Source organism: Necator americanus, chromosome V (genome assembly GCF_031761385.1).
Source record: "Necator americanus strain Aroian chromosome V, whole genome shotgun sequence".
Classification (NCBI taxonomy): Eukaryota; Metazoa; Nematoda; class Chromadorea; order Rhabditida; family Ancylostomatidae; genus Necator; species Necator americanus.
In genome coordinates, this window is record NC_087375.1 from 33254910 (window position 1) to 33279773 (window position 24864).

At 40.7% G+C, this 24864-nt stretch overlaps 5 protein-coding genes across 8 annotated transcripts; 1 reads left to right on the forward strand and 4 right to left on the reverse strand.

Annotated features, from left to right (window-relative positions):
- Positions 1-108: 108 nt before the first annotated feature.
- Positions 109-7008, forward strand: RB195_015968 (uncharacterized protein; the record flags this gene model as incomplete). The annotated part of the gene is made up of 8 exons (XM_064206925.1): positions 109-138; positions 1351-1408; positions 2275-2353; positions 3257-3335; positions 3431-3577; positions 4129-4236; positions 6139-6224; positions 6900-7008. The coding sequence occupies 8 exons, from the start codon at positions 109-111 to the stop codon at positions 7006-7008; spliced, it is 696 nt and encodes a 231-aa protein (XP_064062806.1).
- Positions 7009-8474: 1466 nt separating this feature from the next.
- On the reverse strand, positions 8475-11489 carry RB195_015969 (uncharacterized protein; the record flags this gene model as incomplete). Of its 2 annotated transcripts, XM_064206927.1 has the most annotated exons (10): positions 8475-8554; positions 9000-9093; positions 9492-9585; positions 9656-9744; positions 9807-9904; positions 10251-10347; positions 10410-10575; positions 10668-10789; positions 11163-11296; positions 11399-11489. In XM_064206927.1, 10 exons carry the CDS (start codon positions 11487-11489, stop codon positions 8475-8477), a joined length of 1065 nt encoding a protein of 354 aa, XP_064062807.1. The 2 variants fall into 2 exon arrangements, with proteins under 2 accessions (XP_064062807.1, XP_064062808.1); XM_064206926.1 differs by lacking the exon at positions 8475-8554 and having other exon boundaries at positions 8947-9093.
- Positions 11490-12903: 1414 nt separating this feature from the next.
- Positions 12904-17462, reverse strand: RB195_015970 (uncharacterized protein; the record flags this gene model as incomplete). Of its 2 annotated transcripts, XM_064206929.1 has the most annotated exons (14): positions 12904-12937; positions 13459-13619; positions 13700-13861; positions 13992-14111; positions 14170-14247; positions 14362-14508; positions 14571-14687; positions 14940-15098; positions 15158-15238; positions 15289-15369; positions 15432-15569; positions 15747-15896; positions 16055-16177; positions 17406-17462. In XM_064206929.1, 14 exons carry the CDS (start codon positions 17460-17462, stop codon positions 12904-12906), a joined length of 1608 nt encoding a protein of 535 aa, XP_064062809.1. The 2 variants fall into 2 exon arrangements, with proteins under 2 accessions (XP_064062809.1, XP_064062810.1); XM_064206928.1 differs by lacking the exon at positions 12904-12937 and having other exon boundaries at positions 13443-13619.
- An 877-nt stretch (positions 17463-18339) lies between these two features.
- Positions 18340-19234, reverse strand: RB195_015971 (uncharacterized protein; the record flags this gene model as incomplete). Its single annotated transcript, XM_013444027.2, has 6 exons — positions 18340-18391; positions 18447-18586; positions 18647-18725; positions 18804-18899; positions 18960-19057; positions 19133-19234. 6 exons carry the CDS (start codon positions 19232-19234, stop codon positions 18340-18342), a joined length of 567 nt encoding a protein of 188 aa, XP_013299481.2.
- Positions 19235-20998: 1764 nt separating this feature from the next.
- RB195_015972 (uncharacterized protein) lies at positions 20999-23887 on the reverse strand (the record flags this gene model as incomplete). Of its 2 annotated transcripts, XM_064206930.1 has the most annotated exons (11): positions 20999-21104; positions 21193-21292; positions 21371-21470; positions 21554-21658; positions 21728-21818; positions 22239-22343; positions 22776-22879; positions 23048-23170; positions 23257-23301; positions 23391-23429; positions 23876-23887. In XM_064206930.1, 11 exons carry the CDS (start codon positions 23885-23887, stop codon positions 20999-21001), a joined length of 930 nt encoding a protein of 309 aa, XP_064062811.1. The 2 variants fall into 2 exon arrangements, with proteins under 2 accessions (XP_064062811.1, XP_013299482.2); XM_013444028.2 differs by lacking the exons at positions 23257-23301; positions 23391-23429; positions 23876-23887 and having other exon boundaries at positions 23048-23167.
- Positions 23888-24864: the final 977 nt, after the last annotated feature.

Below are 24864 nucleotides of genomic sequence, written 5' to 3' on the forward strand. Positions count from 1 at the left end.
GTGTATTAGAAATAAAAAAAAAGCAGGCGAGAAAAAAAAAGCATCTCCGGGCGCAGTCAACATATGCACGATCTCACTATAAAAATGGTAACATTTTTCAGACAGCAAATGGCGTCTGCACGTATCTTCACTGTTTTGGTATGTTCTCCATATCTATTTGTAATGGATCAGGCACTTTACTAAGGATAACGTTTTAAGACTTCACATTCTAACCCTAGGTTGACTTAGTAACAGTAGTTGGCGCGGACGCGTTGTATCGGGATGACGCATTACGCACTACGCGTACGTACAGTCGGGTCAAAACGACATGAAGCACAGTGTAGCTGCGTAAGCGGTTGCGCTCGAAGCGGTGCGGCGGAGCGTAGCGGTTAGTGTCCACTGAGGACCCCTGCTACCACCGTTCATTGATGCAGTTCGCAATGGTCCCGTCTCGATTCCAAGCGCCATCTCCACCGCGCCACTTCGAGCGCAACTGCTTACGCTACTACACCATCCTTCGTATCGTTTTGACTTTACTATAGTACGCGAATTACGAATGAAGGCGGCCCCTAAGCCCGTCTTACCGGTTTCCTACAGTAATGGTGAATGGGAACTAGAAAACTACAGAATCTTCCTTTAAATTAGTGTTTTCATCTAATTAATGGCTAGTACGCCTCGAAAATTTCCAAGTGTAATGATAGCTTAATACAACAGTAGAAAATAGAACAAAAAGAAATAGATTCGAATAGAATGAATATTAGGGGAGTAGAGTAGATTTTAAATAGACTTCCGTAAGTTTTTTTGTTGTATTTCTGCCCAATCTGTTCGTTTGACTCCGTAAGATTGGCGTTTTTTGTGTTCATAATCGTAGCAAACAACAAAATTCAACTAAGAACCTAATCTTGAGCACTAAACATTAAAGAGTGGGCAAAAATCTAAAGCCTACAAACTGAAGTCGTTTGCAGATGTGCTGGTGTCAAAAGAAACTAAAAAAAAAAACTAGCACGAAAAAAGGGATTTCTCAGTAATGCTGCTTTTTAGTATTAGGGCTATGCTAATTGTGGACAATTACACAATAAAGGCCGTCAAATTCCTGTAAACTAAGATCTTAGAAGTGCCCTAGGAGCAAAACAAAAGACAAAACGAATTAAGAGGGACTTCACTACAACTATGGAATCCTAATCGTGAAATATTACACAGAAAAAAGAAGTAAAAAAAATATGAAAAATGAGAAGGGAATAGCGCCGAAGAACTTGCCTGCTCTTTCGAGAGAAAAGAGTTGTTGCACGCTTTCGCTGAGGGGTGCAACGCGTCACTCCGATACGACACGTTTCACGCCGACTGTAAGTATAATTGTGATTATTTTTTTAGCTATGCCTGTGCTGTGTTACTCTGCACACTTCAAGAGCACAAACATCGCCACCGACAAGTAGGTTAATCCTATTTGGCTGCTAAGCACTCTAACGCTTGATTTTCTGAATCTTTGTCAAGCAAAAACGCTAAAAAAAATAGTAGCACATACCTCTACTATACTACTTCTGCGTAAAGTGGATTTCATTGTTCGCATTATTCTAAAGAGTTACTTCATCGTATAAATTCATTGCTAGTCCACTTTCCGCAGTTTCATTCCGTCGATCTTGGGGAAGAGTTGTCGGGGAAATTTTCATTGAACGGAGAGGAGAGGGGAGGTGAGGGGACTCAGTCGCTCTTCTATTTCTGGATGCTCTATCGTACTTTTTCTCTTAGTAACTTTAGCTTACATGTCATAGATCCTCTAAGACTAATGTTTAGGTCTTGTTAAGACCCCGACTGATTTAGTTATTTGCTCCCGGAAATAAGAGCGCGACTGAGGGCCCCTTCGCTCAACCCCTCCCCACCTACATTTTACTCAAGTTATCTTGTCAGGTAAATTGAACTGCAAAGTTCCATTCCATTCACTTCATTTTTTGAACGGTGTCTTTCGCGTTTTCGCTCGTGACACTTGTAAAGTATGTCTCGAATCCTACCTAAAAGCACATGGAAATCAGCAATAAAAACTTTCCCAAACGATAACTCTGATAACTGTAATTTCCCCTAAAACAGTCGGGTCAAAACGACGTGAAACTCGATGCAACTTCGTAAACGGCTGCCCTCGAAGCTGCACGGTTGAGGTAGGCGGTTGTAGGCGACTGCAACTGCAGCAATGAGTGCAGCTAAGAAGGGTCCCGCCTCGATTCCTACATATGCAACTGCATCGAACTACAGCTATCGTTTTGACCCGACTACATCTACAATAGTAGTTTTATTACGTTTCAGATAATATCTGTCCTAACAATACTGGTATGATGAATGATGAAGCCAGGAATCTTATCTTGCAGACCCACAACCAAAGAAGGTTTGTTTTAAAGGAAATGATTGTTCTTATGTATAGAGTTATTTCTTGTTTGTGACAATTACATTATTTTGGGTTTTTATATTCAACTAGCTTGTTTTTTTGTCCTAAACTTATGTACATGTTCACTTCTTTCATTACCTTCAAAAATACAAATCTGACTAAAATCTAGATGTGATAACGAGATGTATTGGGGTCAAAAAGATATGAAGAACGGTGCAATTGTGTAAGGGTCCTTTCTCGAGGCGGTGCGATGGAGCGTAGCGGTGAGGAGCGTACTGGAACCCTTACTGGCACCACCCATCGCTGCTGTTTGCGATGGTCCCACCTCGGTCCCAACTGCTACCTCCAACGCGCCGTTTCGATCGCGTACGCAAATGTACTGTGTCTCATATCGTTTTGACCCGACCATACGTTCTGATGGTGGTGATGGAACGCGCATAATATCAACGCCTACAAAGACAGTACGCAAGCGTTGAGGGCTCGTTGAAACCCTGAGAATAAGCTGTTGCTGGAGCTATGGGTTTCTAATGATACGCATCCTAGTCATAATAAATTCGCACTTCTATGAAAAGTCCTGACCGTGAAGTTTGTAAGAAGTGGTTCGGATCCGTCTTTGTCTCATATTCTCAATTATTTGCTCTCAACAAGAATTTATTGGACAGTTTTTTTTCGGATATCATTTTTGTGCTGATCTAAGCTGAGCTGTCCCCATAATAGCAGTTCCATTATTGCCTACTGAGAAGAAAGCAGATATGTTTTCTTTTATCAATATAGCAATGTATTCATTGATAATTACATTATATTGTGTTGTAATGTGCACCAATCTTTTTTTTGCTTAAGTTAATCCAAACCAACACGATTATCAAAATACTTGATGGGAAAATTAATCTTTTCTCCGTTCAGAACAACTGCAGCACGAGGGGAAGTTAAGAATGGGAAGAAAACCACAAGACTGCCAAGAGCGGCGAATATGATGGAAATGGTGAGTGGTAAGAATGTAAAGAGAAGTTATTCTCTTTAAAAAAAAACGAAGGAGAATTATGCTTCCAATAAATAATGTTATGTAATTTTTCGCAGAAATACGATTGTAATTTGGAAACAAGCGCTCAAACGTACGCCAATACGTGTACGCTGACTGCTTCCCCAGAAGGTCAACGTGCAGCACAAGGTGAAAATATTGCAACAGTTACCGGTAGTGTTGCTCCTGTTGAAGCGGTACGCCAGGTGAGTTTTTCTGCATAATTTCAACAAATTTGTGTAACTTATGGAAGTTATGGGTTATGTATGGGCCAGTGTTGTAGTACAACGAACCTGAATGGTTTTAATTTATAAGTCATTGCACATTTGCCCCCCCTCCCCAATTCGAAACAACAGTTGCATTGTGTTAAATTCGTACGGAAGCAGAATCCACACAAAACTCCCCTAGCTTTTCCCAGCTATTACAGATCTCAGCTCATCCGTGGAACACCTAGCATGGTCGGGTCAAACTGATATGAAGCTCGGTGCAGTTGCGTAAGCGGGGCGCTGGGAAAGGTACGGTAAAGCTGGGATCGAGATGGGACCCAGCACAGGTAAGTGCGGCTAGCAATCGAGATGGGACCCAGCACAGGTAAGCACTGCAACTGCAGCAATGAGTGCAGCTAAGAAGGGTCCTGCCTCCCGCTATTCTTACTCAACTGCATCGAGCGTCATATCATTTTTTGACCCTACTATAACAAAGTCGCTGATATTTCAGGATGGTTCAAGCCTGACAGTAATCTATTCTATTGTTCTAGGCTGAAAATGGATGGTGGAACCAGATTTCTATCAACGGTATGAACGAGAAGATGTTGTTCACTCAGTATCTTAGTACCAAGTCAAGAGCACCCATAGCGTTCACTCAGGCACGATAATCTTTTGTCATTTTACTACTTCACGAAATTTTAATGGGGGTGTATTTACATGAAGATACTATTTTCTAATGAACTACTACTTTGCCGATATGTCTGGGAAATCCTTGTCATGGATCAAGATAGTATGGGTAAGGTAGGGGAATAGAAACTTTCCACAAGAAGGAAAGTTCACGAAAACTTTTTTGTAGCTCTCATTTTCCCCCTAACCTTCTATTCATTCTTTTCTTATGTGTATAGTGGGCGTAGAGTGTGTTTTATAGTCGGGCTAAATACGCCTGAGACTTGTGCAGTTGCGTAATCGGTTGCGTCCAATGCGATGCAGCAGCGCTAGCGGTGGAAATCGAGGATCTAAGACCATCTCTAGCTTCACTTGTGCAGCAGCGGTACTACCGATGGTTCCCCTTCGATTCCAATCGCCTGCTTCATCCCTCCGCTTCGAACGTAACCGTTTCAGGAACTGCACCTATCTTCAGCTCGTTTTGATCCAACTATAACGGGGTAGCGCGCTACGTCCTCAGTTAAGACGGGCGGTGGGCCGTCTACACAGATCACGACAAGCTCAGAGCTCTTTTTCACCATCTATCATGACTTTTCATTCGGTTTTTTGTGTAACATCCCATAAATAGGATTACATAGCCTTATCAAACCCCATTTCCATTACCTTCGTGCAAAAATCTTTGCCTTGCTCTTCGGGATGTTTCTAAGATTTTGGTTTGCAGATATTGAATTTCTACCTCGTTCCTCGTGTACTATTACCGTTTTTCGTAGCTACAACTTATGGGAAAACCCTTTTTTTCTTGCTTTAATAGTTTCTTCAGCTCTCAGGGCGTCTCCTCGAACGCGTCAGATTCTAAGAACTAGAACTGAACTGCAATTTCATCGAAATGGTGTAACAGATCTGTACACATCTCTGTAGTCCGAGGACCGGTTGCAATTGCAAAAGGCTTGAACGGCCCGACCGTGCCCTTTTGGCCGGCTGCAATTCGTCATTGAAACTCTAAGTTGTCCATTAAAAATCTGCATCACCCCACGAATCTGAGGTGGTGCAGATTTCAGGTGGAGTATTCGTATACGGGATGGGAGACTACGGAGAAGGAGGTGATTCCGTCCATTTCTTGCTAATTGCCGTAAAAAACGGCCCGGAAGATGCGGCGCCGCACAAGACTGGCGCGCTCCAATCGAACCCTTGTACAAAATGGTGGCCAAAACGAATGAAGCCGTATCTTCCGGGCCGTTTTTTACGGCAATTAGGAAGAAATGGACGGAATCACCCCCCTCTCCGTAGTCTCCCATCCTATATACGAATACTCCACCTGAAATCTGCGCCACCTCAGATTCGTGGGGTGATGCCTTTAACCCCATCGCTTTGCTCTTCCTATGCAATTTTTACCATACCCAGTAGCCTACATTTACATTAGAAGCTCTGTTCATAGAAGTATAGAGAAAGGAGACTGGACACAATGACAATAACTCGCGATAATGATACCAGGGTAACTTACATCATCTTTATTTCTCGTCGCTCTCACTTGTTTCTCTTACTAACTTTAGTTTACTTTTCATAGATCCTCTAAGATTAATGCTTAAGCCTTAGGGCCCCGATTGATTTAGTTATTTTTTTTATTATTAATTAGTATCCCTCTCCCACTTAAATTTTACCCTGATATTCTTTCAATGCGTGGATCTCGTGAAAAGGATGAGTGAATGGTACTACTACACTCTACAATGACATGTAAGGTTAAAATAAAATAGTAGCTATAAAAGTTCTGCAACCGTATGTGATGTGGGTGTAACAACTCCAGGCGAAGTTTGCAGGGAGGGAACGGACATGAATCTTCCAAAATAACAAAGCTCTATTTTTGTAAAGAAAAAAGAACGTACGCCTTTTTGTTTCAGATGGTATGGGCATTATCGTACAGGCTAGGATGCGGTGTTGCGACCTGTGCGACATCAACTTTCGTTGTTTGTCGTTATGGTGAAAGGTGAGGCTCTTTGTTTTCTGGAAGCCTTGAGGACTGCACGCGTTTGTGCAGGCGTGCGTCGTTTTTCTACATTTAAAGGCATCACCCCACGAATCTAGCGTTGTACGGATCTTCGTTTGAGTATACTATATCGGGTCGCAAATTATGAAAACAGAGGTGGTTCCGCTCATCTCTCCCTGCATCAGTGAAAACAGACGGCTTTGAAATCCGGTTCCCTACGACGTCCTCTATTGGAACGCGCCACCCTTCCGCCCAGCACCCACCTGCGATTCGTCGAATGAAAAGAATTGCCCACCAGGGCGTTCGAATGGATTTTTGACGAATCGCAGGCGGGGGCGGGGCGCAAGGGTGACACGTTGCAATAGAGGACGTCGTAAGAAGTAGCGTTCCGGAGCCGTCTGTTTGCAAGGATATAGGGAGAGATGCGCGGAACCACCCATGTATTCATAACCCGCGGCTGGATATAGGTATAAAATCCAATGAAAATCCATACCATGCCAGATTCATGGGGTGACGCGTTTAACTCTAATATTTTATCGTTTCAAATTAGAGTTGAAGGGATTCTGCGATCTTTTATAGTGTCAAAATTGAAGCTATTCAACCTATTACGTACAAAAAACAAGAGAAAATAAAACAAAACAATTATTAGAGTAAAAGAAGAACACTTTTTTACAGAGGTAACATCATAAACCAAAACGTCTATACAACAGGCGCCCCGTGTTCCAATTGCCCTTCTGGATGTACGACGGGAGGAGTACTATGTACGAGTCCAACTGTCGTATAACGACCTGATGAACTTTCATGCGCATGTGAAAATGAAGAAAATTTTCTTCAAAATCCTTTTCTTTTTCATTGACGCACGGACAAAATTTCTAATGGAAATTTTAACGTAGTTCTAAAATTTTGATAGTTGTTTTAATATGAAGAGTAAAGATGACAGGAAAATCAACGAATATCAACACTCGGAACTCAAATAAATAAATCTCTTGAAAAGCAAAGTTCTAGAGGGAATGGAACAAAAAGAACCAAAACATCAAATCTGTTTAGAATACTAATCAAATTATCAAGCATAGAATAGCTTGCCTTTTCCCATTCTTGGCATCTGTTGATATTTGTCATAACTGATAACAAAGTTCTATATCGTCTCTTAAAGGCTACCGATAATTAGGTGAGATCTAATGGCACTAAATGAAACGGTTTTCAGTTATGTGAAGAGGTGTAGCGTAGTCTATAACAGGTCCAGCTGTGAAACCGCTCTGGAGCCATCCAATCCGTTATTCTCTTCGGAGCCGGTAAATTGTACCCAGACTTGCCTGAGAGGATTAGAAAAAAAACATTGGCTCGATCAATCGGGTCAAAACGATATGAAGCTAAGCGCAACTGCGTAAGCGGCACGCTCGAAGCTGTACGGTGGAGAAGGGACCCTCGCGAACATCTCTCACTGCTGCAGTTCGCAACTTATCGCAATGGTCCCACATCGATCGGGTGGCCCCGAATGTAACCGTAAGGCCAAACACACGTTCATAAACCTCTAACGATTGTCGAAGTCGAAGTCGAACGTGTCGGCGCATCCCAAACGGATTGATACGCCCGAGGGTTTATCTTTTATACTTTTTATGTGGAACCGTTATGAATGATTGAGGCCAGACCTCTTCCTCTTAGTGTAAATGAAATCCCAGAAAAGATTGGCATGCTTAGCTTCCTATAGGGATTCTTACCTGAATAAAATTTGACTACTTCAACCTATACTGGTGATTTTTATACTTTCTACGAGATCTATGCCATGTGAACCTTTATGTACTTAAAACATTGGACTAATCACCCAACCCTACCCCACTCTTTCTCATCTCGATTTCTCTCTATGAATGAGTTTCCTGTATGATGACATCTGGTTTGCATGGAGAGAAATGAAATAATGTGAAAATCCAATTTCCATTCCGGTGAGAAGATTGGTCATCACGAAGAATACCTTTGAGTTTGATTTTTTTGATTTGATTTTACGGATGGTGGCGTTAAGGAAAATGCGCGTATGCACTTCCACAATCCCTTCCGACCATCGATTCCTACCTCTTTGTTGTTCTCTGCACTAGACTCTTTGCACTCTTTGTGCTGCAATCCTACCTTACCTGGCAAGATAACATCGACAAAACGCCATCATAGCAACAGAGGAGGACAGTTTTCTCACAATGATTTTAGAAAATAGACCGGATAGGAAAGTAGTATTTAGTAGCTAACCTTCATAAAGGAACGTTATATTGTCGGTAGGGAAATGTACGAGGAGCAGTTTTTCAATTCGTAAGGAATTAGGGACCAGTTCACGCATAACGTGCCTGAAAACTTCTACACTACTACGTTATTCATGGCGTTTAACTACTATACTAATTTCTTGTGAACGCGTTACAAAAGCTGTATTCTATTGTTACACGTGTCTAAGAACGAGAACAATAGTCAATAATTATGTGCAACATTAAAAAGCATGTAGTTACAATCAATGTGTTAAGCAGAAGTAAACAGTGCACTATATATTTTTAAGAAGTCGAAAGCTGCTCGAATCAAAGATTTGAAAGTTTATGTACATATTTTAAAACATTTGAAAATGAACGAAATCGCTTAACTGCCAATAATCTCGAAATCGATAAAAAGCAATAATAAAGAGATTTTCTTTGATTTCCATGAAATACGGTCACAATTCGGAATACACCAGTAATAATAACAATCATCATTATAAGTATGGTCGAAGAATCTCCTTATCTAAACAGCAATCCTTAAAGATACCTTTTCTGAATAGTTTTATAAACATTGCAATTGCACGATCAAAATCCCAACGATCCTCGTACGTTGTCCCAGTGAGGCATCGAGTACGGAAATCCTAGAACATGAAACTAGTTCATAAATAAACAATCCTAAACCATCACACCTCATCCCGTCCGAAGTTTTGATTAACGATGCACCAGAGTTAGAATTAATGTTTTGACAGTTGGAAGAAGAGACCTCTTCGAATGAAAAGCACTCCTTTGGTAGCTATCTCTAGTGTGCACCTAATATTCGTAGGCAAGCTGAATATCTACGATTTAGAGAAACTGGTTTTTTTTTGCCAAAAGTTAATGGGAAATTTGGAGAAAATTTGGAAATTTTTATTGTCAAAAATTACTATAAATATGTCCTCCATTGGTAAATAGAACAATAGAAATCTATTGGTGAAGAATCTCACAGAATGATAACATGATGTTTACTTCACTAACACCTCCATAAAAACCTTTAACTCACTTTTGCTACACATATCCTTAGCAACAACCTATCGATATCGTCAGTTGGTTCGCCTGAGATTTCCAGATGTTTGATATAGGAGTAGTCACCAGTCCTACAAAATTCAAGATAATTAAAAGTGAGGAAAAGCTTAGATACGCTTACTCGAAGCGCTTATAACTCACCTATTCAGCCAGTAAAGAAGATAATCAGCAACATATCGTGGATTCGTAGCACTTTCCAAGATCAGGTTACACAAAGCTAATTTCATCACCTAACATGAATATGCAAAATAGCTGGGAAGAAGATATAAACTGGAAAAACTGAAATTTTGACCTCATCCGTGTTTCTAGTGGACGGTGACAGCACTCCCGGTGTATCCAGTACATAAACAGGAGGTTTGTCCATAACTCGCACTCGATTCTGCACGCGTACTGTGACACCAGGTCTCGCACATAAAAATGACAAAATGAACAAGAATTTATCATGGGTCGGTTTAATATAATGTCCAGGTCTAGGTACAGTAATTTCCACTGATCATTTTTTAATCATAAAACCTACAAGTTAAGCGCTTAATTTTGCATGTGAGATGTTATACAGCAACTATAATTGACTAGAAAGAAGCCTAACAAAAAATCGCTTCAAGAACGAGAACTTCAAACCCGCAGGCACGTATGAGAGATTCGAGAACAAAAAAAGGAGAACAAATTTGAAGTTTGGGTCATTCCGAACACTCTCAATCTATCTATAATGCTCAAACAATTGGCAAAGATCACCTACCTTCAAGCACAGCACTCTTCTTCGTTCCCATGTTATGAGATCTCCACGTATTAATCAAAGAAGACTTCCCAACATTCGGTATACCAACTACCATAATCTTTAACAATGTAGCATGAAGGCAGCTAACGCTCTGTTTGCTCGTGAATATGAAAGTCAGACCTGGAACTCGGGCTTCACAGTACGATTGAACCGTGGTTCGTGAGTGAGGATATCGAGGACGGCCTTCTGGACGTTTAACAGCGCTCGGCTGTGTCGTCTTTTACAGTCGGTCCAGATAATATTAGTAATACCGTGTTCATGACGATAATAATCCTCTATAGGTTGTCTATAATACTCTAAGAAATGACAGAAGCCTACCAATCTACTTAAATAACAATACTGTTGTATGTAATGCAATTATATTATTACATGACCTACTTGTACTTCCCCATATTGATCAGATCCATCTTATTCATCACTAACACATGTGGGCGGATGGAGCAAAATTGCTTCATGAAGGTAGAGTTCCGCCCGCTCACTGGAATTCTTGCATCGTGAACCTTAATGTTAAAAAAATGCTTTTCTCCTATGGCCAAAGAGAATATTATGAAATTCAAAACAGTTATGGTGACAATACCAATGAAACAGATAGGAAGAATTCAAAGCCCCAGACTGGACTGTTATATACCAGGGTCAAAACGACACGAAGCATGGTGCAATTGCGTACGCGGCTCCTCTCGAAGCGGTGCGGTGGAGCGTAGCGGTTAGGAGCGTACTGGAACCCTTCCTAACACCACCCATCGCTGCAGTTTGCGATGGTCCCAGTTCGGTCCCAACTCCACCTACTCCACAGCGTCGTTTTGAGCGCGTACGCAAATGCACCGTGCTTCATATCGTTTTGACCCCTTGATGGTTCTGAGAAAACACTCTAACCTCAACAATAAGGTCAACGGACCGTAATTTGCCTTCCATTTTTTTCAATTGTACGAACATATGCATAGGAAACCATACTCTATAGTCAAAATTCGATGGCAAAACATATTCGTCACGAATTTGGCACGGTTCACCTGCAACACCAGATTCACGTACATGAATAAAACTACAAAATAAAGAGAATGAGACACTCTGAGGAGTAGTGGGGAAACCTACAAAAGAACAAAATTGCTAACCTGAAGCTGTTCCAACCGTGGTAATGGTCCTCACAGCTGGTAAAGCCCTAGCAAAGGCGTTCCTAGCCGCCGCGCTGACTAAGGAGGCCATAGCCTTCTCGGAAGTAAATGGATGTTACGAGACAAATAGTGACTGGAAATGGCAGCTAGACAATATGGAAATGGCAGCGGGAAACCAGACTGAAATATCGTGAGATCAACCGCTTGATTGGCCAATACTTGACAGATGAAGATTAGATATTAGATGCAGGATAAAATCTGAAAACGGAAAATAAGCTACAAAGTGGCACCTAGATCAAGCAGAACACCATTTGCGATAATCCTGTGGAACTATGTGGTCCCGAAATTGCTGGAGAAATTTCTTCTTTGCGATTTGATTTTTAAAATTTTAAAGAACTCCAACAAATGAATGCCATATCTATTTGCTTCATACTGCCCTACAGTGGTCCTAAAATGCGAAACGGTGACCATTCGTCCAATCTTGATCGCAACCACTACCTCCATCGCGGCGCTTCGATTGCAGTCACCTACGCAAGTGCAATACGCGTCAGATCCTTTTGATAACGGTCGATACTATTACCATTCTATTGCTAAAGGTTTCGAAAACCCAACACCAAGCAAATACACCTCATTTCCAAAACAATATCAGTTAAAAAACAGCGCATTCTTCCACATTCTCACAGAACATTGGGAAAACACTCGTAAAAGAAGCAATGTGGCTAGCACGGCACCATCTTGCGAGTGTACAAAGAACATTTTAAAGAGCTTTTTCATAGAAATTTATGATATCGACTGAAATCATACGTTACCAACATGTATTCCAGTATGAATAAAGTTATAAGTAAAAATTTGTGAAACAATTCCAGTAACCTGTATTTACAGCTTCTCTTAAAAATCTTCATTACAATCTTCGCTGAAATATCACCGATATTCCTCTATTGTACTCACTATAATATAGATCTGTAGAAAATTGTAACAACGTAGGCAACATATGCTCTTCAAACGTAAATATAGTAAACTAGACAAACGAATTAGAAAGTGAGTTGCTTGAGCGAGGTAAATAGAACTGATAAAAAAAACACCGAGGCATTCGAACAGCAACACCATTGCATACAAAAATGTGTTGCCTAATTCAAAGAAGGTAAAAATGATCGTTAAATTGAAGAATTGACTGAATTCCTATTCACTATCACAGCTATCGAGTAGATCTACAAAGCGCCAAAACCTAACACATCATAAACTTCTAAAATCTTAAATAGCATTATGAATTTCTAGAAGCAAATCGAGAATAGCATCTCTCGATGTCTAGGCTTATGAAATTTCTACAAAATCTCAATGTCTTAATAAAACAACTATCAACTGTCAAAACTAACTCAGAGCATTATCAAGGTGAAACACAGCAGAACGACATAGAAAGCAAAACAATGCACGAACGGGAAATAACTGCAATGACAAAGACCTATTCAGCTTTTCAACCTCCATGCCCTCTCCCTTGAAGGAAGTTTTCATTTAAATCGTGTTACCAACTGCATGTAGAACCTAATGTGAAAGATTTCGTGAATTCAGACTCCAAAACCAGCCTTATCATGGAACAAGTGAGGCTTTCGGGTTTGGCGCAGCAGATGCGTTGCTAACCGTTGGTGAAAAAGCAGCTTCGCTATCTTTTTTGCATAAGTTAGGTCAAGAAAGCATCTTTTCAAAGTAGGTAAAGCGATATGGAGATTACAGTGCTATGAACAACCTATTCGAGTGAATCTATGGTGTATAGCCCGGTCAATACGACATGAAGCACGGACAGTTGCGTAAGCGGCTGCGCTCGAAGCGGTGCGGTGGAGAGTAGTGGTTAGGATCGAGGTGGGACCGCAGAGATGGGAGGCGCGAAGATAACGAAGATCCCTACACGATCCCAACCGCCACGCTTCACCGCGCCGCTTCGAGCGCAGCCGCCTACGCAACTGTCCGTGCTTCATGTCGTTTTGACCCAACTATATATTATATTCTCTCCACTTATAACTTAAATCTAAACAATGTTAAACATCAACATTTACAATAACAGATACCTAAACGGGAACGTATCTCTTGTTATGAGGTACCATTCATACGATTGAATTTTGAATAATGCCCAGAATAATCTCAATCGTATTCGTAGCGTCTCCCAAATGCTGCGGTTGAGATTTTTGAGTTTAAGTTCATAGTGCGTTCGCACTACACATCTTGACATCTGAAGAAACGTCAAGTAGTGAATTTGAAAATCTGTAGACAATGCATACTTGTTTAATGAAAGGAGAAAACTGTAGCCACCTCAATGTGTGCATCTGAACGATTCTCGGTTCCCAAAACATGCTCGAGGTTCCTGAGTAGATCATTAGTCTTCAAAATGAGGAGCATTTGTCGAGGCATCCGATGTAATACTTCGCTGATCTGTGGGATCAGTGAGGCAGCATACAGCCGTAACTCGTCTTTCTAAATGCAAATTGAATGAGTCACACGCCCAAACTACTCACATATTTTTTTATTTTGAAAATTTCTGTACCACCAATGAGATATCTTGTTGTGGAGTGTGACTATAAATGAAAAAACTATATATTTTTACCTCGTCATTGTCCATCTTTTTACTCTTAATTCCTTGTGAAACAGCTTTCCATGACCTTCTAGCAACAATACACGCAAACAGTCCATACAGCTCACCGACACCCATTTCTGCGGCTACACTCTAAAAAAAAAACAACATTTCCATTACAACCAAACAAAACCGATTCGAAACAAATTACCCTCAATTTGTCTGGATCAGGTGCCAAAAGGGCAAGCCAAAGATCAGCATAGAGTCCTCTGAATCTATCATCGATGTCCTAGAATCATTCTGCTTGCAAAATGAATGATAATAGTCACGAAATAGAGTGCAAGCATGATCGCACACAAATTCTTCCACATTACTATTCATTAGAATATCTTCGAAAACAAACCAAATAGAGTCCATGATCGAGCAGGACAATCTCCACCTCGCCATTTTCCTTCTTATTAACCAGAACATTGCCCGGATGTGGATCGGAATGCAGATAGCCATTAAGGAAAATCATTTCTGAGTATAACCTGCCCATTTTGCGACAGACCTGAAAAGTGACTGCATGTGGTATATAGAAGAGCAAGTACGATAAAGAGTATCAGAACTCACGTCATGCCTATTAATTTTGTTTTTGATCATGTAATCGATGTCATCAATGTGCTCGCCTTCACAGAATTCCATGGTTAATAGTCGGGGAGTACTGTATTCATAGTACATTTCCGGGATCTGAAAAAAATCACAAGTTTAACTTAGATATTCTCCATCATTTTTGAAGCCGTATTCTGGATGCAGTGACTTTGGATGTTCGCACCACCCTGATGATGTCATGAGGTGATGCCAAGAGGAAACGCTCATAGTACATCTTAGTCCTCCTGAAGTGTATTCCTTACGGATACCATAAGGATGCACGACGAAGAGATTTTATGGAACGCATAAGGAATACAATTCAGGCCCCAAATTGTCCTCAGCAAAGCTAACCTTCAAGAATTTAAGGTGTTTGAACATTTCAGCCAATCGATCCGCATTCTTTGCTTCAAGTATAAAATCCAATTCATGTGGTAAATTCTTTTTCACTTCTTCTACCAACCACATCAGTTTGAACTCGGGGAAAATTTTGTCTGCCAATTTTACCAAGACCTGAATGAAACATTTGAAAATGCTAGGTACTCTAATAGTGAATGATATAAAACACAAACCTCCATGGTATTGATATCAGTTCTGCTATTTTTATATACTCGGCGATGTTGCACCTTCACGGCAACCTTCTTATCATTCTCCTAAACGAAACTTCCAAAGCATCAATAAAAGAGAATTATAGCAAAGTAACCTTTAATTTTGCAATATGGACTTGAGCAAGGCTGGCTGCGCCTATTGGTTTTTCACAAAACTCCGAGAACACCTCATCAACCTGAAAAATCGACCACTACACTAATCAAACACTGAGAAATAGAGACTTTGGCAAACACTGACTTTTTTGCCCAGCTGTGATTCGATCACGTAGATCACATCCTCCAATGATGCTTCCGGAGCCTTCGATGTCAATACTGATAACGTTGATGTGTATTCGCTCGGGATGAGGTACTCCATGGCGGAGAGATGTTGACCTACCTGTGAAAAAAACTGTAAAAGGTGTAAGATTTTATTCGTGTACCACAGGATTTCATGGAATAATTCTGGAGGAAATAATAGCAATAATAGAATAATAGTTCGATCCCACAAAACAAACAACAAAAGGAACAAAGATCTAATGTCTCACATACAGTCGTAAGATAGACACATGCGTACCTTGATGAAGACGCCACCGTTGGCGCATGCTAATTCGAGCAATCGTGTCGCACTCCTCTTGTGGCACTGTTTAATAGCGGCGTTGTAGTCGTCGGAGGGATCGGATAGGCCACGTAACGATGATTTGTAGTCCACAACAATTTTTGCAACCTAAACTGACATAGCAACAACGTTGTTAATATGTTGCAGTCTACGATCGCCACTATCAAAAGAGGTAATATAAGCAAGTACGGCATTTGATATAAACAGTGAGAGAGCTACGAAATTAGCAGAATTCAGAAAGCAATATGTAACGAATTAGAACTTACCGTAACTGCTGCTCTACCAAATCGAATTAGTCCCACTTGTTTCACATCTTCGAGTGAGTCGACAGAACGGTAAATTGCTGCCCCACTTCCTAGAAGGATCGTAGACCCGCCGTAAACGAAAAGCTAGAAATAAAGTGAAGTGGAACGTATGAGAGGCAATCCTCTATTCTTTCAGAACATCTTTAGTTCTTTTGTTTCGTTTCCTAACGTTTTCTGCGGCATCACTGAGATCTCTTCAACAGATCCAGTTTTAACATTAGCGCGCGTCATGAAGGTTGCGGAGGCGTCGGATAAATGTAAGTCCAACTAACTGCATATTAATTTTTTTTTTGTTTTGTTTTTTCAGTCCTCAAGCGTACTGCTATGGAAGTAGAGCTAAAAGCTAAAAATTCCCAGATTTTTCGAATAATAGTACCAACAATTTTTCAAGTGTTTATTCAGATCCCGAACGTATCCTTATAACTATATCCTTCTAAAGTTCTCGAAGGAATTTAACCAGAAATATTTTTAAAAAGAACTATAGCATTGTGATTTTACCACCAGCGGGAAACAGAAGAATCAGCGTTCTTTGATGGTGTCTCCAAACTCTGCTCCTTAGAGTGTGTCATCATTGACTCCATTACCAGACATGGAGCTATCAGGTATAGTAGGGAAAAAACGACATGAAACGCGGTGCAGTTGCGTAAGCGGCTGCGCTCGAAGCGGTACGGTGAAGGGTAGCGGTTGGGGTCGTGGGAACCACTTCGAGCTTGCTACCTCTCACCTCTGCAGTCCGTAATGATTCCACCTCGATTCCAACCGAAATCTTCAGTGTGTCACTTGGAGCGCAGCCGCCTACGTAATAGCACCGTGCTTCACGTCGTTTTATCCCGACCATACGCCTTTTTGCAGAAGAGATGAGGCGGAGACTTTTGCAGATTTAGATTTAGATAAGGGTGCAGTATACGGACACCAAGATAAGTTAACTTCAATCAAGAAAGAAATGAAAAGCAGTAACGTCCGCAATTACTATGACTATGAAAACAGAATTGAAACCGAGTCACCATAAGAGATTTGTAGCCAGAAGCGACAACATAAAAAATGAAATACGATTGGGAGTAAAATGTCAATATGGTAGTCCCATTTAGGAGGTAGGTACCTAGTATTTCAATCAGTCTTCTAAATACTAAGCACCACTTTTACCCGAGAGAGTATCAGCAAAAGAGAAAGAAAATGGAAATACAGGATAGTTAGCTAAAGCAGAGACGAAGACGGAACTGTGTTCATCCGAGCCGCTTAGTCCCTAGTCATGTAGAGCAGGAAAAAAACGAACAAAAAGCTAGCATTCCCAAATAATAAGCGAAAGACCCACCTTCTTTCTGAATGACCATCTTGCGGAAGACGTTAGCAACCGCCGAGCAGAGGACATCTTCGAGTTGGCTGCTTCTCGTGGAGCAGTACAAATTCAACAGCCTCTCTATGATAACATCTGAAGGGAGTTTTGGTGAAGAGGTGGGCGGTACGACAGGGGCGTGAACGTTAGTGATTTTCGACGCGATCACGGAATATTGTGACTATCGTATGCAAGGAATACAGCAGATAATACATGTTGTTGGTGTTTCGATGCTGCTCTTTATTAGGAACTATAGTAGATGTCCTGAATCCTTGTTTCTGGATGAACGAAGGATTCCCTGATCATGTTTCAAAGAAATGCACAACTTATATCCTAAAGAAAAACCAATCATCTCAATGGAATCCTCTCAACAGAGATGGCTTTAATAGGAATAACTTGGAACCGAGCCGAAAAATCTTCATGCTTTTTTTTAAAGGGAATCGGAGGAAAGGCACCGTGGAGAAATCGAGAAATGCGCATTAGAAGTGTAAACAGCGATGTCTTCGCTCAAACCATGAGAAGACCAGGCGAGCAATGTGGCCAAAAAACATGGCTCATATTGATTCATTCACTGGCACCCACACTTTGCGAGAGATTCACCTTCAACAAGTTCAAGCAGAAGCTGTTGTGAGCTTTCAGAAAAGCCAACAGGTTGGAAGGCATTAATAAAAAAAAGAGTGATATAACTTCACAAAATTAGACGTTGTCTCTTCCCATGAATATGTCATCGTCAACAAACAGAAAAGTACTCACTCACTGTTCAAGAACATCAAAACGAGCATATTTATCAAATTCTATTAGAATATACATTCAAGTCACGTCACATTCCTATTCACTGTCCATACTTCGCCTTCCTGGATGTGAAAGAAGAGCAGCAGAAAGCAATCCAACATGGGATTCAGGAGCATAGCTCTCACCACATGGCTCGCTGAACACCACTTAGTTTGCTGTGGTCAGCCAACTTCCTAAAATATTCGACATTTCTGTGGTGCAATAAATAATAGACATTCGATAGAACACCTGAATAAATGTCTATTTAGGCGGTAAGGCTTTATCTTTCCTCGCTGTCGACCCGTAAACATGCACATATTAAGAACCAATCTCGGGATAGCGTATTTTGACATTTTAGAAAGCTGATCTGCAGCATCATCTCGAACCGCCTGTTGGAAAGGAAGATGAAAAAATAATATTATAGTATGCATATAGGGGTGCATTGATACCTGTGGAAGTATGGTGTTCCATTTCAAAGCTTTCAGACGCATTCGGTCAGCGCCAGTTTCTTGAATTAGTTCGCGTCGTCTACAGAACAATCGGTTACTGATGATTAAAAGAAGAAAACCAGGAAAGTAAAAAAAAATGTAACTTCATATCACCCACCTCACATCTCTCAATTGACGCCACGTTGCCCAGAATGTCATTCGTTTTCCTTTTTTCCACCACTCTCGCTCCACATAGAACGGATATTGGTCGAGTCTGAGAAGGAATAAACACATACAGTCCTTTCTTTCTATTTATTGGATGTATGACTCTTACTTCAAGCGTGAAATAGCATCTAGCGAATATTTTTCCGTCGTCCTGGTAATCGCGTCCTGGTCACCATCCGAAACTGGGTCAGGTTCGCTAGCCACATTCTGTAAGAAAAGTCAGTTGTGAGGTCAGCATAAAAGGATAGTAAAACAATATGCAAAACAACACTAATCACTCACCTCTTCGGGAATTTCTTGACTCGGAACCGAAGGAGTTGATGACAATGAACGCTTCCAAACAGAACATAAAAACCGTTGACTATTTGTCAACACCCGCAACATACCTTGAAAAAAGACTTGCTTTGTTATTTTTAGAGAGTGAACGCACACCGAAGAAAAATTGGTAACTTTTTTAGAAGTACTTTAAATACATTACCGAAAGAATGTGGGGTGGTATGGGTTTCCGATGGTTAAAGACTATACGGGGTCGTAGATTGCAGAAACGGGTGGGGTACCGCTCATTTTTTCCTAATCGCCGTAAAAAAAACGGGCCGGAGGATGCGGCGCGTACACGACGGTGGCGCGCTCCAATAGAACTTCGAGTGTTCCGGGACGCTGCTTTCTACGACGAGCTCTACTGGAGCGCGCCACCCTTGTGCATGCGCCGCGTCTTCCAGGCCGTTTTTTTTTGTGGCGATTAGGAAAAAATGAGCGGTACCCACCCGTTTCCGCAATCTACGACCTCGTATAGTCTTTAGCCATCGGAAATCCATACCACACCAGATTCGTGAGGTGATGCCTTTAAATGATGAAATATGGAAGAGAACGAAAACGAAAAAAAAATGGTGAAGCTAAATTTACAGAAACAAAATTTACAACAAAATGATAAGGTGTGAACTCATTCCAGCACGTTGTTTTGACTGTAAGTCATTCCAATATCCTAAAGGAACGTTAACACTGTAAATGCTAAATATATAAGACAAGCATGAATTCAATTGCGGAGTATCAGAACGGAAATCTAAAACTACCAAATGCTCACCAGAAAGTTTTCTAACAGCGGCTGAAGTGTATTACTCTGTTTAGTTTCATTATCTATGCTCTTCGTCATGGTCTTAGTATTGATGTGATGTGCTGTTTCTAATATGAATTCACCATGATGACATGTGATGAGGTCATCCTTTTGCATCTTTTTTTTTTGTTTTGAATGAATAGACCTATAGATGTTGTGAAATAATCCTAAATGTATTTTACTGCGATCTTATTTTATCATTTTACTGCATATGAAAGATGTTAGGAAATGTTTAACTTCAATTAATGTAGTAACGAAAAGATTGCACACACTTTGAATGAACTGACTGGTTAATTAAACAAACTCTGTTCCGAATCTGAATAAAAAATATATTGGTAAGTACATTAACAATACGGTCTGGGGCTATCCCCTATAATCACAGCAGGCCACTCATAAGTGATATAGATATTTATTCCGAACTACACTCTTAACTCACTCAAGTTGGCAGAACATATTATATAACATCGGGGAAAAGATCACATTATGAAGAGAAAAGAAAATGAGAGGGATCAACTCAATAAATTATAATGGACTAGAAAAAGGTAAATGATTAAGACGGAAGGGAAGAGTGAAACAATGTGATGGGAAAGAAGAAAGGAATAGAGAGACAGAAGCCTCTTCACTGGTCGCCGCACCCTCACCTTTCTTCTGTTGAAGGTGATACGTTCATATCGTAACATACACACCAAGTCCTATACTGTCAATGGAAAATCCTAAGTAGAATGACATAGGATAAAGTGTCTGGTGTTGATCAATCCGCTTGGGATGCGCCCCGTTCACTTCAATTCAGAATCGTTTGAGGTTTACGAACGTGTATCTGGCCTATACAATAACTTGCGGTGGCTAGCCGATATGTCGGGTCAGTGTTTTTATCCTCCCAGACAAGTCTGGTACTAATTTATCGACCCCGGAGGGATGAAAGGTTTGGTTAGCTAAGTGCCATCGACTTTCCAGTACGCAGCGGAACATATTAATGCGCTACATCAGGCCAGGTGCGAAATATGTATGTATAAATTCATTCCACTGGCAAGAGGAGATCAATGTTCGTACAGGATCCATTTTTCTTCAACCGGTTTATTGCATGGCTCATAGGGACATTTCGTAGCCTTCCCCTCATATTCGATCACGCATCGTACAACGCACCTGAAAATAGCATTAATTTGAGAGTAATGTATGGTTGAGCTGAAAACTACAAACAATTTTTAAAAATCGAATTAAACGGAAAACTTACCCACAGGGGACGAGAACATAATCATGTTCGGTATCTCCAGATCGACAATGATCAATAGGGCATGGACTGTCGCGGAACTTGGCGATAATATGACGTTCAACTGGAAGCAGATCTTCAAAAGATTTCAAAACTTTGAATAGTTACCGAGAAACGCTGGAAGAACATCTAATTAACTCACTCCTTTTGTTACATACACAACACAGCATATCCGTTTTCGTTTCAAACCATCCCTTCCAGCATTTAGTGCACAAATAGTGACCACATTGAGCAATAACGATCTTCAAGAAGGGGAATAAAGAGAGACTCATATGACCCGCGAAATGATTATCAACAGAATACAATGGTGTAAAAGGTGAACTACCCTGTCTCTGTCATAGCCACAAATGCCACAGTGTCGAAGGTTCCGGGGCGGACCGTTCATCAAATAATCAAGGTAGAGATCATCTCTTATGATGACAAAATTTTCCTAAAACTACAAGAATAATCAGCAAAAACCGAAAACAGACTACGTCGTTAAGCATACAGCGTAACTTACCTTCGGTGACTCTACAACAAATGATATCTTTATAGAATCATCAAAATTAGAGCAGAGCCAACGTGTCCAGTCACTTCTATTCTTTCCTATTCTAAAAAAAAAGATGATCGAAGAAGAAAAAAATCTGAGATATGATATACCACAAATGAATAGAAAATCTAAAGTTGATAGTTTTAATTCATTACATTGTCTCATCATAACGAGAATCAACCCTTTTTATTTGGAAAAAATGCATGAAACCATATTTAGACATAAAATAAAAATATATCGCGGAAAAAAGCATATTTGCATATCAAAATCATAACGTCGGGAAAAATTAAGCATCTTTTGCTTTATTATTTCCTTATGTCTTCTATACCGTTAGTAACCAAAGCGTGGATTGTTGAAGAAGTTAGATGTTATCATAAAACTTCAAACATCAAATGTTTCTGACAGAAGAATTCAGATATGGACAATCCTTACAATAAAGTTGGTTTCGAAACACCGCTAAGAGATAAATCTTGAAACGAACCTCACATAGAGCTCATTGGAACGGAATTGGAATTCAACTTGAACGGTATCGCCTCGACTAACCCCACCACTTTCCAAAGATTTAGGAAGACGATGGTTGCCAAAGCTAGAAAAGAATTTTAAGTAATCTACAATAAAGCATAAATGCACATACGATGACAGGTTTACGCATGGTAATGTATGAACATAAATGTCCTCTTGATATAGATGTAAAAAAGGAATTAGTAAGGAAATCGCTTAGGGGGGAACTTATCAGAAGAAAGGTGCGAAACAAGGTGCACCGTGAAACGTATACCATAGATACCATGGATTATCTAGAACGGCACATGTGGTAATTCACTGAGTCCATGGTATGCTTCTAGAGCTCTCTACTATATACTATATTATATAACTCTATACTGTGCGATCTTATAAAGAACAAAAATTCAAACAAACTAAAAATGGAAAATACCACTATAGAAACAACAACAGAACAAAAAAAAGGAAAAAAAAAACTACTCAACTTAAATCCGAAACGAAGATGAAACAAATTACTCACTTGAAAGGTGCATAGTAATTCTCCAGGCTTGAAATATCAACATCCCATATGTCTCTGTAAGAGTACGAAGCAAGGCCCATAATAGGAACTTGTTGAAGATCCTTCTGAAATTCGACGGCGATAACAACTCTACCCTCGAAAGGGGAAAAATTACACTTTAACAATCTGCCTAAACAATTCTTTGATAATTAAAGAGAGTAGCAGACTACAAAAACCAATGTTTCATGGAACACAAGAGATTGTTCATAAAATCGTATTTAATTCTTCCTTACCAGAAAGCAAATATGAAGAATATTGTGTCTGCCAGCGAGATATGTAGCTACATTTGCATCGCAGATGGTTATCGCACTTCTTTTGTCATATGGATCATAGTAAAGCTGTGCAAGTTCCATTACCTGGAAAATAAGAATAAATACGTGTATTCACGACTGCGTAGGCCTTTACAACCATTTAATCAGCTGAGAAGCAGCATCTGTAGTACCTCTGGCCTGATCAGCGTGAACTTCGACGTAATGTGGAGCGTGTTCTATGCAATCGCAGAAAATCCAGGAAATTTTTGAACGGAAATACATTGGTCTAGAAGCCTCAATGATACATGGGACGGATTCACTTGACCGTGCTCTTCTGGGAATAAGTAACTAAATCAGTCGGAGCCTAATAAAAAACTTTATCTTAGAGGATACATGACATATGTAAGATACAACTTCCACAAATAGGAGCGCAACTGAGTGGTCCCTCCCTCAACACTTCACCCCATCCCTCCTCAGAAAATGACCGAAAGAGAATCAAAACGTGAGCCGTTGCTTTGGTACATTAATCGGACCTGGCAGCATGCTTATAGTTGAGTCAAAACGACATGAACCATGCCCACTTGCGTAAGCCGCTGCGCTCGAAGCGGCGCGATGGAGCGTAGCGGTTGGGATCGTGTAAGGATCCTCGCTACCGCCACAAATCTCTGCATTTCGCCATGGTCCCACCTCAATTCTAACCACTGTCACCATTGCACCGCTTCGAGCGCAGCCGATTACGCAACTGTCCGTCTTGCTTCATGTCGTTTTGAAACTACTATATGTTACCTGTATCATTTCAAAGGTACCTACCCGATATTCCATGGTGTTAGTTTTATGGCGAAGGAAGAAAGAACTTTTGAAAATGATGGATGGACTGTCGAGCTAACCAAGCGATTCATCCCTCCGGTTTAATAAATTGGCACCAGACATTCCTGAAATTATAAAATGCTGATATTCGTTCATAACCTTCGTTCGATTCTGAGTTGAAATTGAGTGTGTTGTTTCGTACCAAAGGGATTGCTCAGGGCTGTACCGTTTATCCGTCATTCTTTTACTCATCACCATATGAACTATGCTGGATACAGTTTACTGCTCCAGAAATCCTGGGGTGGTTCGAAGACAATCTCCAAACAACGGGAGACGTGCGTATTTGGATGATTACTGGTCCTATTGTTGGAGATCCACACGCGCTCACAAATTCCTGAGCAAAACTTTACCATACTGAGTGGCTGACATCACAGCTTAGAACCAAATTTACGGAATTCGTAGTAGTTCGATTTGACTACGCTGGTCCTTCTTAAGCCGCTAACGTAGCTCAGCCCAAGTGCGTTAGTCAACGCAGCAAGTCGCAATGTCGGGTCAAAACGACGTTCCAGTTGCGTAAGCGGTTGCGCTCGAAGCAACAGCGGTGGACAAAGCGATTGAAATTGAGGTGGAACCAAAAAAAAAAAACGAAACCAAATGAGGCGAAATGTAGCGATGAATGGAGCTGGTAGAGGTCCCCCCACGACCCTAACGGTTGCGCTCCACCGCACCGCTCCGAGCGGCGCCGCTTACGCAACTGCATCCAGCTACATTTCGTTTTGATCCTACTATAGCAGCAATTTCTCACAGCACAACGAACCTCCGAATTCCTGCAGCAAAACTGTATTGGTCGGCTTTCTTTCCCCTCAGAAATTCCCGCTTCTCTTTTCTTTTGCTGCTTTCTTCTATCGACTCAAACAAAAGCAGTAACATTATCTTCTACGAAATAATTTATTTCTATTGCGTCATTAGACGTTTGTTGAACTGAGCTGAGC